This window comes from Vespa mandarinia, chromosome 8 (assembly GCF_050613455.1).
Source record: "Vespa mandarinia isolate Hongniang chromosome 8, ASM5061345v1, whole genome shotgun sequence".
Taxonomy (NCBI): domain Eukaryota; kingdom Metazoa; phylum Arthropoda; class Insecta; order Hymenoptera; family Vespidae; genus Vespa; species Vespa mandarinia.
Window position 1 is genome coordinate 4,761,704 of NC_140817.1, and position 11,349 is coordinate 4,773,052.

At 26.3% G+C, this 11,349-nt stretch overlaps 3 protein-coding genes across 9 annotated transcripts; 2 read left to right on the plus strand and 1 right to left on the minus strand.

The window, feature by feature from the left end:
• Positions 1-42: 42 nt before the first annotated feature.
• Positions 43-3,177, minus strand: PNKP (Polynucleotide kinase 3'-phosphatase). 3 transcript variants are annotated; one of them, XM_035883410.2, is made up of 9 exons: positions 3,093-3,177; positions 2,385-2,545; positions 1,752-2,239; positions 1,339-1,584; positions 1,165-1,236; positions 809-1,087; positions 446-727; positions 307-368; positions 43-181 (listed from the first exon to the last, which is right to left on the minus strand). In XM_035883410.2, the coding sequence occupies exons 1-9, from the start codon at positions 3,128-3,130 to the stop codon at positions 58-60; spliced, it is 1,752 nt and encodes a 583-aa protein (XP_035739303.2). In that variant the 5' UTR covers positions 3,131-3,177; the 3' UTR covers positions 43-57. The 3 variants fall into 3 exon arrangements, with proteins under 3 accessions (XP_035739303.2, XP_035739313.2, XP_035739321.2); XM_035883420.2 differs by lacking the exon at positions 3,093-3,177 and adding an exon at positions 2,661-2,830; XM_035883428.2 differs by lacking the exon at positions 3,093-3,177 and adding an exon at positions 2,642-2,830.
• A 30-nt stretch (positions 3,178-3,207) lies between these two features.
• TfIIS (RNA polymerase II elongation factor) lies at positions 3,208-5,173 on the plus strand. 3 transcript variants are annotated; one of them, XM_035883535.2, is made up of 4 exons: positions 3,208-3,393; positions 3,818-3,995; positions 4,092-4,447; positions 4,521-5,173. In XM_035883535.2, exons 1-4 carry the CDS (start codon positions 3,325-3,327, stop codon positions 4,854-4,856), a joined length of 939 nt encoding a protein of 312 aa, XP_035739428.1. In that variant the 5' UTR covers positions 3,208-3,324; the 3' UTR covers positions 4,857-5,173. The 3 variants fall into 3 exon arrangements, with proteins under 3 accessions (XP_035739428.1, XP_035739437.1, XP_035739448.1); XM_035883544.2 differs by having other exon boundaries at positions 3,245-3,401; XM_035883555.2 differs by having other exon boundaries at positions 3,368-3,484.
• Positions 5,174-5,351: 178 nt separating this feature from the next.
• Positions 5,352-10,348, plus strand: Rubicon (run domain Beclin-1-interacting and cysteine-rich domain-containing protein rubicon). Of its 3 annotated transcripts, none has more exons than XM_035883370.2 (9): positions 5,352-6,081; positions 6,194-6,345; positions 6,417-6,600; positions 6,692-7,927; positions 8,012-8,289; positions 8,368-8,550; positions 8,626-8,808; positions 8,921-9,074; positions 9,229-10,348. In XM_035883370.2, exons 1-9 carry the CDS (start codon positions 5,902-5,904, stop codon positions 9,427-9,429), a joined length of 2,751 nt encoding a protein of 916 aa, XP_035739263.1. In that variant the 5' UTR covers positions 5,352-5,901; the 3' UTR covers positions 9,430-10,348. The 3 variants fall into 3 exon arrangements, with proteins under 3 accessions (XP_035739263.1, XP_035739243.1, XP_035739247.1); XM_035883350.2 differs by having other exon boundaries at positions 5,352-5,819; positions 5,898-6,081; positions 6,692-8,289; positions 9,229-10,347; XM_035883354.2 differs by having other exon boundaries at positions 5,352-5,532; positions 5,898-6,081; positions 6,692-8,289; positions 9,229-10,347.
• The last annotated feature ends 1,001 nt before the right edge of the window (positions 10,349-11,349 follow it).

An 11,349-nucleotide genomic window follows, 5' to 3' on the forward strand; every position in this document is an offset into this window, starting at 1 on the left:
ATAATTGTAATGATACTTTAAAATTATTTTAGTTACAATTAATATTAATAAATATAATTAATTTTCAAGTAAATACATTTCATATAATTCTTTATCTCTTTCAGAGAAAAATCGTGGAATAAAATTAATTTTTACAAGTTCTGTAAAACCTTCTTCTAAAGTTGGCGGTACATAATTTTTCCTAAAGAAAACAAATATATAGCAAAGTGTTGATAATGTATAAATAAAAAACAAATACAATATAGTATATTTTTAATAAAATATGATGAACATGATCAGTAACTTGAAAAATTTCTTTTTACTTACATATAAGAATTTATAATGATGTCGCTAATCTTGACATGATTAGAATCAGTTAACTCACGAAACTAAAAATAAATAAAATTAAAGTGATATGAGAAGTTTATAAATAAAATTAAAAAACATTTAACAAAATTCATTTTACCCTATTATTATGTTTGGCATGTTCAGTACTTGTTGTCATAAGAAAACATCTTACTGGAATACTATATTTCTTTGCTACTACAATATATCTTTCACGTGAGGCAGGATCTGGATTAGTATTATCTATAACAACACGTTTTCCTTGGATTAAGGATTGTTCCATAGCAGATATACATTTTTGCCAACTGCCCAAAGTATCTCTGTTAATGTAATCATATTCGCTTAAATAAAGTTTTGTAAAATGAGATTTCCCAGAACCAGGACTACCAATCATGAGTATTATCTGTTGTATTTATAAAATCATTATTATTTATATATAATCAAAAATCATTGTTATATTAGTTTTATACTATTATATACATACTTCTTGTTGTTTCGAAGTAATCTTAGCATCAGCAGGATGACATATATCACCATCTTTATCACATGCTTTTGGATCAAATGTAGGTAGAACATATGATACAGCTTTATGTCCAAGAAAGTGTTCTTCTGGGGTTTGAAATTGTAAACCTATGTTCATAGCCATTAAACGATCAACTTTAGAATGATCTTTTTTTTTACCAGGTGCCCAATTTTTTTGTCGACCTGCTGCATCTCCAACGTAAAAAGAATTTGATTTATCTATGTTAAAACCTCCATTTTTCTAAAAAAATATAATTATGCCATTATAATAATGATATACATTTTCAAAAAATAGAAATATTCTTATATTGTACATACATAATTGATTAATTTATTCCACATTCCTGGTGCTGGTTTTCTACATATGTCTTTCCCAATAGAAACAAAAACCTATAAGTTATAATATTATATAAGTAGAAAAGAATTATAATATAATCAATTATAACCAATTATTTAAAATAAATAAAACATTAGAAATGTAGAAATATTTACTTGAATGGGAACACCTAATTTTTGTACTACTCTTTCAATTTTTATTTTAAAATCTTCTATTGTCACTTTTCCTGTACCAAGAGCTCTTTGATTTGTAAAAATTACAATTTTATAACCATCTTCATACAATTGTTTTAATTTTTTAGGTACTTCAGGAAATAGCAATTGCCAGTCATTACAATCTTTTGGAAATATAAGACCAGATTTTGTCTTTATCAATGTGCCATCCATATCATATGCAGCTATCTGTAATAAAAAATTTTTGTAATACAATTTTAATACAAAATTAATGTTATATATTATCTTCTGTATCATATAATATTTTCATTTTTTCAATTAAAATCTATCTCTCTCTCTCTCTCTTTCTCTCTCTCTCAAGAGAATTCTTTCTCAATATATATAATATATATTACCTTCGTACGATTTTGTATATTCGATGACGTATAAATTAATAATTCTTTATTATCTTCCCAAAGGTCTGTTCCTTTAGTTTTATTATTATCCATATCATTTCCTTTGGATGTAGAAGCAATAGAATTTAATTCTTCATTATCTTCTTCATTTCTTGAATAATCATTTTTATTGATTGTTTCCTGTATAGTAGCATTACATTCATTTTCAACCTTGCGTATTTTGTATGAATTTGTTGTATTCATACTTAATGATTCATCTTCCGAATCATAAGATCGTTTTCGTTGAAATTTTTGATTTTGCTTTTCTTTAGGTGGTGGATTAAATTCAATTTGATATGTATGCTTCCCATATAAAATTTCTAAATAATCATTATGGTTAATGATTGATCTAACATCTTTTTGTGTTTTAAAACCATTTATACCACAAGCTCTTGTCCCAATTTGTTGAACTGATACTGTATGTTGTAAATAATCAGCACATAGTCGAACTAATAAAATAATAAATAATTTTTTAAAAATTCACAATTAATATTTTAAAAATGATAATATATAAACTGATATATATATATATATATATATATATATATATATATAATCATATAATAAATATTTGAAAGTTATAATATATTAAACCTTGTTGTCTTGAACATTTTGTATCTGTAATATTAGTTTCTTGAGAACGTCCTATAAAAATTGGAGTAGAATCAGGTAAATAAACAGTCGATAGGGAATCACTGTTACTTCGTAAATAACAACTCTTAGCTCGTTCATTCATTCCGATATAATAAAAAGTCCTGTAAAATAAAAATCCAATGAAATTAAGTCACTCTTTTTATTTATAATCTAATCTATATAATCTTAAATCTATATATTTCTGTTATAAATCTCACTGTAATTTTTAAATGTTACATTTGTAATCGTCGTGTTTCAAGAAATTGTAATATTATCGTTCATAAAATTTTATACATTGCTTTATCATTTTATTAACATCTATCATATCAATATATCAGTCTATTATATATCATAGTATTTCAAATCATTTTTTTTATGATTATAAAAAAAATGATTATAGTAAATTTACTATAAAAAAAATTCAATGAAAATGATTTTTAAGAATGGACACTTGAATAGAAATATTCCATTGTCAATGTTTTTTGTTTAGTCATTTAGTTAATTGTGCATTGTATTTGATTGGTACTGAATAATTAATGAAACTAATCAATCAAACTCGATTAATTTTAATTAACGATCAACAGTATAACAAACAAAAACTTTTAACTTTATGTCATTTTTAATTTATATTTTCGTAATATCAATAATTATTTAAAAATTTTATTTTACTTTGTCCTTCGTACTCTCCTGGGTATCATTAAATGCATAATCGCCGTATGATTGGTCAATGCGGCCTCTACTGGTGGCTCATCTAATCTTGGCGCCTTAATACTCTACTACGTTTTCTTTTGTATTTGTGATACATGATTAAACTGCATCTACGGCCGTTACAGTTTTGTTGTTCGGTCACTGTTTTGTGTATTTATATTAATTTTTAAGAAAGAACTAGTCCATTTTAACAATGAGTGCAGAAGAAGAGGTTTTACGAATTCAAAAGAAATTAAACAAAATGTCAAGTGGTGACGGGACGGTGAGTAAGTGAGTAAAATTAATCTAGTTGCATATCGCTTGAACATGTTCGAAGTATTAGATCAAGGAGGATAGCATTTCAGGAATAAAAGGTCCGGAATAAAAGCCTCTTGAAATTCGTTAATTAAATAAATTATTGAAATATAAAGAATTTATAAATAAACAAATTTATTATAATTCATAGAACATAATAAAGTTAATCATAGTGCATGTTCTAAGTATAATATTAAAAGTGTTTGATTTCGTATAGTTTGATTTTTGAAACTATTATAAAAGAGATAATTTTGAATGTCAAAAACTTATTATTTTGTGAAATAACAATTATACATGATACTCTGGAGAAGTATTAAACAATAAGTATTACAAATTTCTGAAATTAAAAATATTTTAGTTGCTTTTGAGTGCTTTTCTTCATTTCTTTTCAGGGTCAAGAACAAGCATTGGAGTTACTTAAAATTTTACAGAAACTTCCAGTTGATTTAGAACTTTTAACAAAGACGAGAATTGGGATGACTGTAAATGCTTTAAGAAAATCAAGTAGAGATGAAGAAGTAATTTCATTATCTAAAACACTTATTAAAAATTGGAAAAAGTTTTTATCAGGTAAGAAAATCATATATAATTGTAAAAAAATTATGATTATATAGAAAATTACATTTCATATGTTTTATTTCATGATTAGTTTCAACTCCATTTCAGGGTCCAATAAAGATAAAGATTCTACTACTTCAAGTAGCTCAAAAAAAAGAGAAGAAAAATCAGAAAAAAATAAAGATGACGCAGATCAAAAGAAAGACAAAGATACAATGGATGGAAGTGATATTAAAATGAAAGAAGAAAAGCCTAATAAAGACCTTCAAAGGAAACAAGCTTCATTTCCTGCTCCGACTACAACAGATGCTGTAAGATTAAAATGTAGAGAATTATTAGCTGCTGCTTTAAGAGTGGATGGAAAAACAATTGATGGATGTGCTAGTCCAGAAGAACTAGCAGAACAATTAGAGGAAGCAATTTACGCGGAATTTAAGAATACTGATAATAGATACAAAAATAGGGTAAATAATAAATTAAAATACAATAAATCTTGCTTGTAAATTGTACTTGTAAATCTTATATGTTATTTTATAGGTACGCAGTCGGGTTGCTAACTTACGTGACGTTAAAAATCCTAATTTAAGAACTAATTTTCTTGTTGGTGCTATCACTCCAGCACGATTAGCTGTTATGACAGCAGAGGAAATGGCAAGTGATGAAATAAAACAATTACGGGAACAGTTTAAAAAGGAAGCCATTAATGATGCACAACTTGCTACTGTACAAGGCACTAAAACTGATTTATTAAAATGTGGCAAATGCAAAAAACGCAATTGTACCTATAATCAAGTACAGACACGATCAGCTGATGAACCTATGACTACTTTTGTGCTGTGCAATGAATGTGGAAATCGATGGAAATTTTGCTAATTATTCTCATCGCTTTCGTAATTCTTTATCATTGTCATACGTGAAAAATGTACTTCAATCGAAATGTATCTATAAATTGGTATTTGTTTGGCTTATGCCAATAAGACATCATTGAAAAATATATAAACACTACGAATCTTAAAATGTACATTGATTATCTGATTAGTACTACATCTTCATTAAATTAGAATATCTATTCGAATGTATATATTAAGAACAGAATGTATTTAATCAATGTACTTTATAGCACTTAAATTGAGACTGTCATTAATTTTTTTGAATTTGATGGATTAAGTAAACATCTTAGAGATTTTAAATGAATGATAATTATTGATCCTCCCTAATTTGGTGAACTTTTTATTATAACTTGTAGTATAATTCATGTTTTTTTATTTTTAATTTCTAATTTATTTTTAAATCTATGATTTGTATATGGACTAACACGCCTTTGTCACATTTTCAGACAGATACAATTGGTTGTGTGTTGGTAGAAATATTGCATATATGTACATGCATTAAAATAGTACACCAATGAATCACTGCGCCATCTGACTCTATAGATACAGAATTAAAATCATAGATAGATTTTTATCTCATAACTTAAAGATATTAACCTAATTATGGCCGAATAGTGCGCAGACGCATCGTAGTCATATGATAAAAGAGGAACTTGAAGGTCTAGTAGGATAACATTATTCTAACCTTATTTAAATTAGCAGTAATTGGCATGTGACCATAGATGATGGATGTTGTCAATAATAATGAAATAATTTTTGCATCTTTGTCTATATTTCTACAAAGAGAAACTGATTTATATATTTTAAAATATGAAAATACTTGAATACGTAATAATTGAATAGAATCTAAACGTCATGAAGATATTGGATGATATATATTGTCCCAAGCAATATTATTCAACATTTACAATGCTATCAGATATACTGTCATTTGAATTATAATATTGTATTATTTTCTTGATCTTCTCTTGATACTTGATAAACAAATTAATTTATTTATAGCAATATATTTTTTTATAATCAGAAGAATGTGTGAAGATATACATGTGAAAGAACAATGGCAACTTCTACAGAACCTCAGGTCTACAGTAGAAGGGTTGCTGATTGATGGTATAGCAAATGTATGGAATGTTTATGGTGGTTTAAATCGATTACATAATGCGATGGAACAAATCTTTAAACATGGTTGTCGTATATTCAATTCTAATGTAAGTAAGAGGTATATGCATTCAAGAAACAAAATATAATATTTTCATTGATATGTAATTTAAATTTTTATTAAAATAAATTATTAGTATCGATAATAATTAAAATTTAAAGGGTGAACCAGATTGTTGGACTTTTATTCAAGGATTAAATTGGCTTCAACCATCGTTAGTATTATCACCTATAGTATCTGAAAATGAAGATTATTTTTCTAATTTACCTGCAAAAATAATTTCTCAAAAGGATATGTTATGGTTGTACAAAAGGTAAAGACATAAATTTAAAACAAAAACTGATTTTTATCATTAGGAAATAAATATCAGGAATATCTTGACAGTTTGGAAAGCCACAACCTATCTCATAAACTATCCTGGCTTTTATCTGATAAGGAACATTTACTTTCTTGTCTTGAACCATGGGCTTTCCTATGTCAAGAAAATTTAGCAGAGGCTACACTCATATGTTTAAAAGCTGTGGAAAGGAATCAACCTGTACTTCTTACCGAGATTGATCCATGTTTAGTAAGTCATTATCTAATTGTAGAATGAGTATATATATATATATATATATATAATTCTATGTAATAAATTAATTTAATTTAAATATTTACAGTTTCAACCAAACTGGATTTCTTCTAATTTAAGCCCTAAAAGACATAAACGTTCCTCATCTTATCCTGCCAACTTTTGTTCTACAACTGTTGGTATACTCAGAGAGAGAAAAGTACACATTCAAACAAACAGTCAGTTAGAGCCATTCAAAATATCATGCACGAATAAAAGTGTTAAAAATGTTACCTCTGAACATAACCAAGATAGTATTAATAAAAACAATGTAAATAAGATGGACAAAATAAATGAAATATCTTTGAAAACTTGGAACAGTCTTCCAACATTAGATGACTCTTATAAAAGTTCTTCAGAAAATTCAATTGTTTTGAAGTCTAATGAAAATACTTGTGTGCACAAAACTGTTAGAATTCGAACACCTCCTGTTGAGTTGTCAAAAATAATTCACATAAATTACTCAGATGTAAAACGATCAACAAATTCTGTGGATGAAAAAGTAGCAACAAAACCAAAGACTCCTACAAGAAAAATTAGGAACAAATTAAAAATAGCGCATGATAAAGAAATGTTGAACACATCTAGTGGAAGTTCAAATACTTTAAATTATGAGGATTCAATAAGAGCAGCAGTTGAAGAATGTTGTATTTCATCGAAAAACACAGATGGAATACATTTAAAGAAATCTGCGACTAATTCAAATGGTATAAAAATTGATCAAAAATTAAAAAAGAAAACTACTTTTTTGCCAGGATCTGCACCCGAGTTTTCTATTTCATGGTCAATAGAAATTGAAGGACAAAAGGATATTAGAACACCAAAGAAAAGTTTTATGGAGGATGGAGGAAGTAGTGTCCAACCCATGGCTACAGGATATTTTCCACGGCCTATAGAAGGACAAAGCTTGACAAGTTTTTTGTCTTCTGCACAATTTTCTAAAGCTAATGCTGAATTAGATAGAGAAAATGCACATTTTAGTATCTCTGAAGCTATGATAGCCGCTATTGAACAAATAAAGTGTAATAGGCAATGGTGTCTTGTAGATGAAACTGTTGAAGATAGTGATGAAGAAATTAATAATCTTAAACAAAGAATACGAATTAGACGACGTCAACGACAAGAAGAACGATATAGAGGAAAAACATGGAATCGTGATTTATTTAGTGATGGAAAGACTGACACAACTACTACTGATCAAAGTGCGAGTCCCTTGTCAAGCTCTTCTAATACTCCATCTGATAGTATTTCAACAGATGATATAGAAAATATAGAAGTAGATAATGTAAGCATGACAAAATTAAAAAATTCTGGAGTATCTGCATCTATGGCTTCACTATATTCTGACACTGATTTGCATCAATTTAAGCAAGGTTTAGAATCGTCACAAAATGGAAGTATTATATCTGCAGAAGGTGTAGCATTATCGCTTATTAGTAGATTTAGTGAGAAACAGCTCCCACGAGCAAGTGAATTACAATGGCTTGTCTCTGAAAAAGATGCTCCACAACAATTATTACCATTACCAAAAAGCTGGCCTGTTAGTCCAGATGAAGTTGAAACAGAGGAATCTATCCCATTACGTGGAACTATAGAATGGGCTCCACCTAGACCACAGATTATATTTACTCCACATCCTCCACCTATGTAAGCATTTTAAGTCACATATAAAAATAACACAGTTGTTAGATTAGTTACAATTATCTTATCAATGTGTTTTCATAGGAGACGAACTTTAATAGCTAAACAGAATTATAGATGTGCAGGTTGTGGTATGAAAGTTGCAGTCAAATATGCTAACAAGTTTCGATATTGTGAATACTTGGGTAGATATTTTTGTACTGGTTGTCATACGAATCAAGTGACTCTAATACCTGGAAAAATTTTATCAAAATGGGATTTTAATAGGTATTTCAAAATATCTATTTCAATGTATTCTGTATTTTGCTTAAAATGTGTTAAATTCATTTATATCATTTTAAGGTATTCTGTGTCCAACTTTTCATACAGATTATTAGATCAAATGATGCTTGATCCATTGTTTCAAATACAGGATTTAAATGCTTCATTGTACAGACGTATAAAACAGTTAGAGAGAACAAGAATACTTCGTACAAAGTTATTTTTCCTGAAAGATTTTTTATATACTTGCCGTTTTGCAGTAAAGTATGTTCTTTTATTATTTTTGATTTTAGATAGTTATTTATAATTATTTGTTAATGCATTTATGATGGATAATACATATTTCTAACATGTTTTTTTTTTAATCTTTCAACAGTGTTCAAGATATTTTAAAGAAAGAGTCAAATTATATAATAAATGATCCACATGTGTATTCCATTCAAGACCTGATGTATGTTAAACTTGGTATATTACCAATGCAGTTACAAGAATTAATCGAAGTGTGTAATGCACATGTTGCTGCTTGTGAAGTATGAAATATTTTGTTTAATCATTAACATACATATGTAACACACACATGTGTGTGTATTTAAAGTTATATCGTTTTATATATTTTATTAATACCTAATCATAAGACGATCACGTTTTTTGTCATTAAATTGCATTACTCAATTTGTATTTTAGTTATGTCAAGCAAGAGGATTCGTATGCGAAGTATGTTATTCTAAAGACGTGATATTTCCATGGGAATTGTCTAAAATTACTCGATGTGAAATTTGTGGAGCTTGCTTCCATAATGAATGTAAACGAACTTCAAATAAACTAGAATGTAAACGTTGTAATCGTTTGCAAGCTAGACGAGTATCCAGACAAGAAGCACTTTGACAAAAGGTAAGGATGTTTTCAACTATAGAAACACGAATTAAATTAGAATGTAAACGATAAATTTTTGAAAATTTTTAAATTATATATAAATTAAATTTTTTATTATTTATAATTGATTGTATATTTTTCTTCTCCTTATTTAAAAGAATTTTTAATATTATTAAAGAATAATCTCTTTGTAATCATAATTGATAATGTTTAGTATGTTCAAATTCTCAATATCAGCATATAGAGATCTTTTGGTTCCTTTTAATTATTAGCTATTTATTTAGTATTAATAAAATGTGCATAAATAATAGTGACGTGGAGTATTTGGATATTACTAATAACAATATTATAAATACTATCCATACCTATATATAATATTATAACATACATTATGATTAGTGTTTAGAATGTATCTTAATCTCAATAGAATTGTTTTATTTATCAGTTATTATTGTAACAATACTTTGTGCTTAATGATATACTGATAAATAAAACACATTGTATATTAAGAGCACATTTTAAATGCATATCATTAGGTATGGTAAGACTGACAAAATTGTGATATTCAATACTAATTTTCTCAATTATATATCTTTTATTTAATAAATACATTTTAAGGAAAGATATATATCTTTTTGCTAGCAATTGTTACCGCAATATAAAAAAAGAGAAATATGATAAACATATTCTATCAAAAGATGTTATTTAAACAAGAGACATTTAAAAATGTTTAAAATACCAAATAATCTAAAACATTAAGTAAACATAGAATAAATATTTCCAATAAAATATTATATACAAGTTAGTTAAAAAAAGATATATTTTGTAGATAATATGTACAAGGATAAATATGATAAAACTTGTAATTAGTTATTTAGTATCATAAGATATGCTTACAGTTAAAAAATAATCAGTAATATTAGTTGTGTATTCCAGAAGAAGTAATAATATCATAAAAGTATCTATTTTTATCTCAAGAGTATGTTATTACATATTTATTAAAATTGTTAGAATAAAAATAATTTATAATGAAAAAGAGAACTTCTAAACGTTATTAAACATTCTTTGTAAATTATTATAATTTCAAATTTGTTATATATATATATAATACATATATATAATATAATATAAATATATACATATATATATCTATATATATATATGTATGTATATATATATATATATATATTAAGGATTGACTAACAATAATTAATCGAAAGCATGACGTTATAATATTAGATTGAGAAAGCATTTACATGAATATTATGTATGTTAAATTTTATATTTTAATTTTAATTTAACATATACTCGTGCAGTTTATCAATAAACTCAATAAAATAACAAAATCATCACATGGTTTTATTATTTATAATGGTCGACACACTTATAAAATCATAGTCACTTACATATTTTATAGTTAGAAAATATATATTTACACCACCTAATTTCAATAAATCTCATAACTGCACATTACCAGATCCTTCATTAGTTTTTACTTTTAAAAATTTTTTCTAGTTTTGACCTATCCCTTACGAGCATATGTACATATTGGTTACAGTAATCAGTATGTACAATTATATATGCGAATTTGACATACATTTAGCAAAAAATCTTCCATTGCTAATACGCAATATAATTTGAATTTTTGTTAGTATACAAGTTATATTGCTATACAGAAATAATTTTGCGATATGTGCAATTAACACGCAAAATTTGTAACTTGTTCAAAATGTTGATATCACAGGTGGTATTTTATGTAATTACAGTATTATTTTATAAAAAAAAGTTTGAATGTAAGTGTAATTATAATTTTTAATATATTAGAATTAATTTTGTATTGTAATAATTTTCAATATATTATAATTAATTTTGTTTTGTTATGCTTTGGAATGCTTCATTAGCTGGATATACAAGATTAGTCACATATTATAT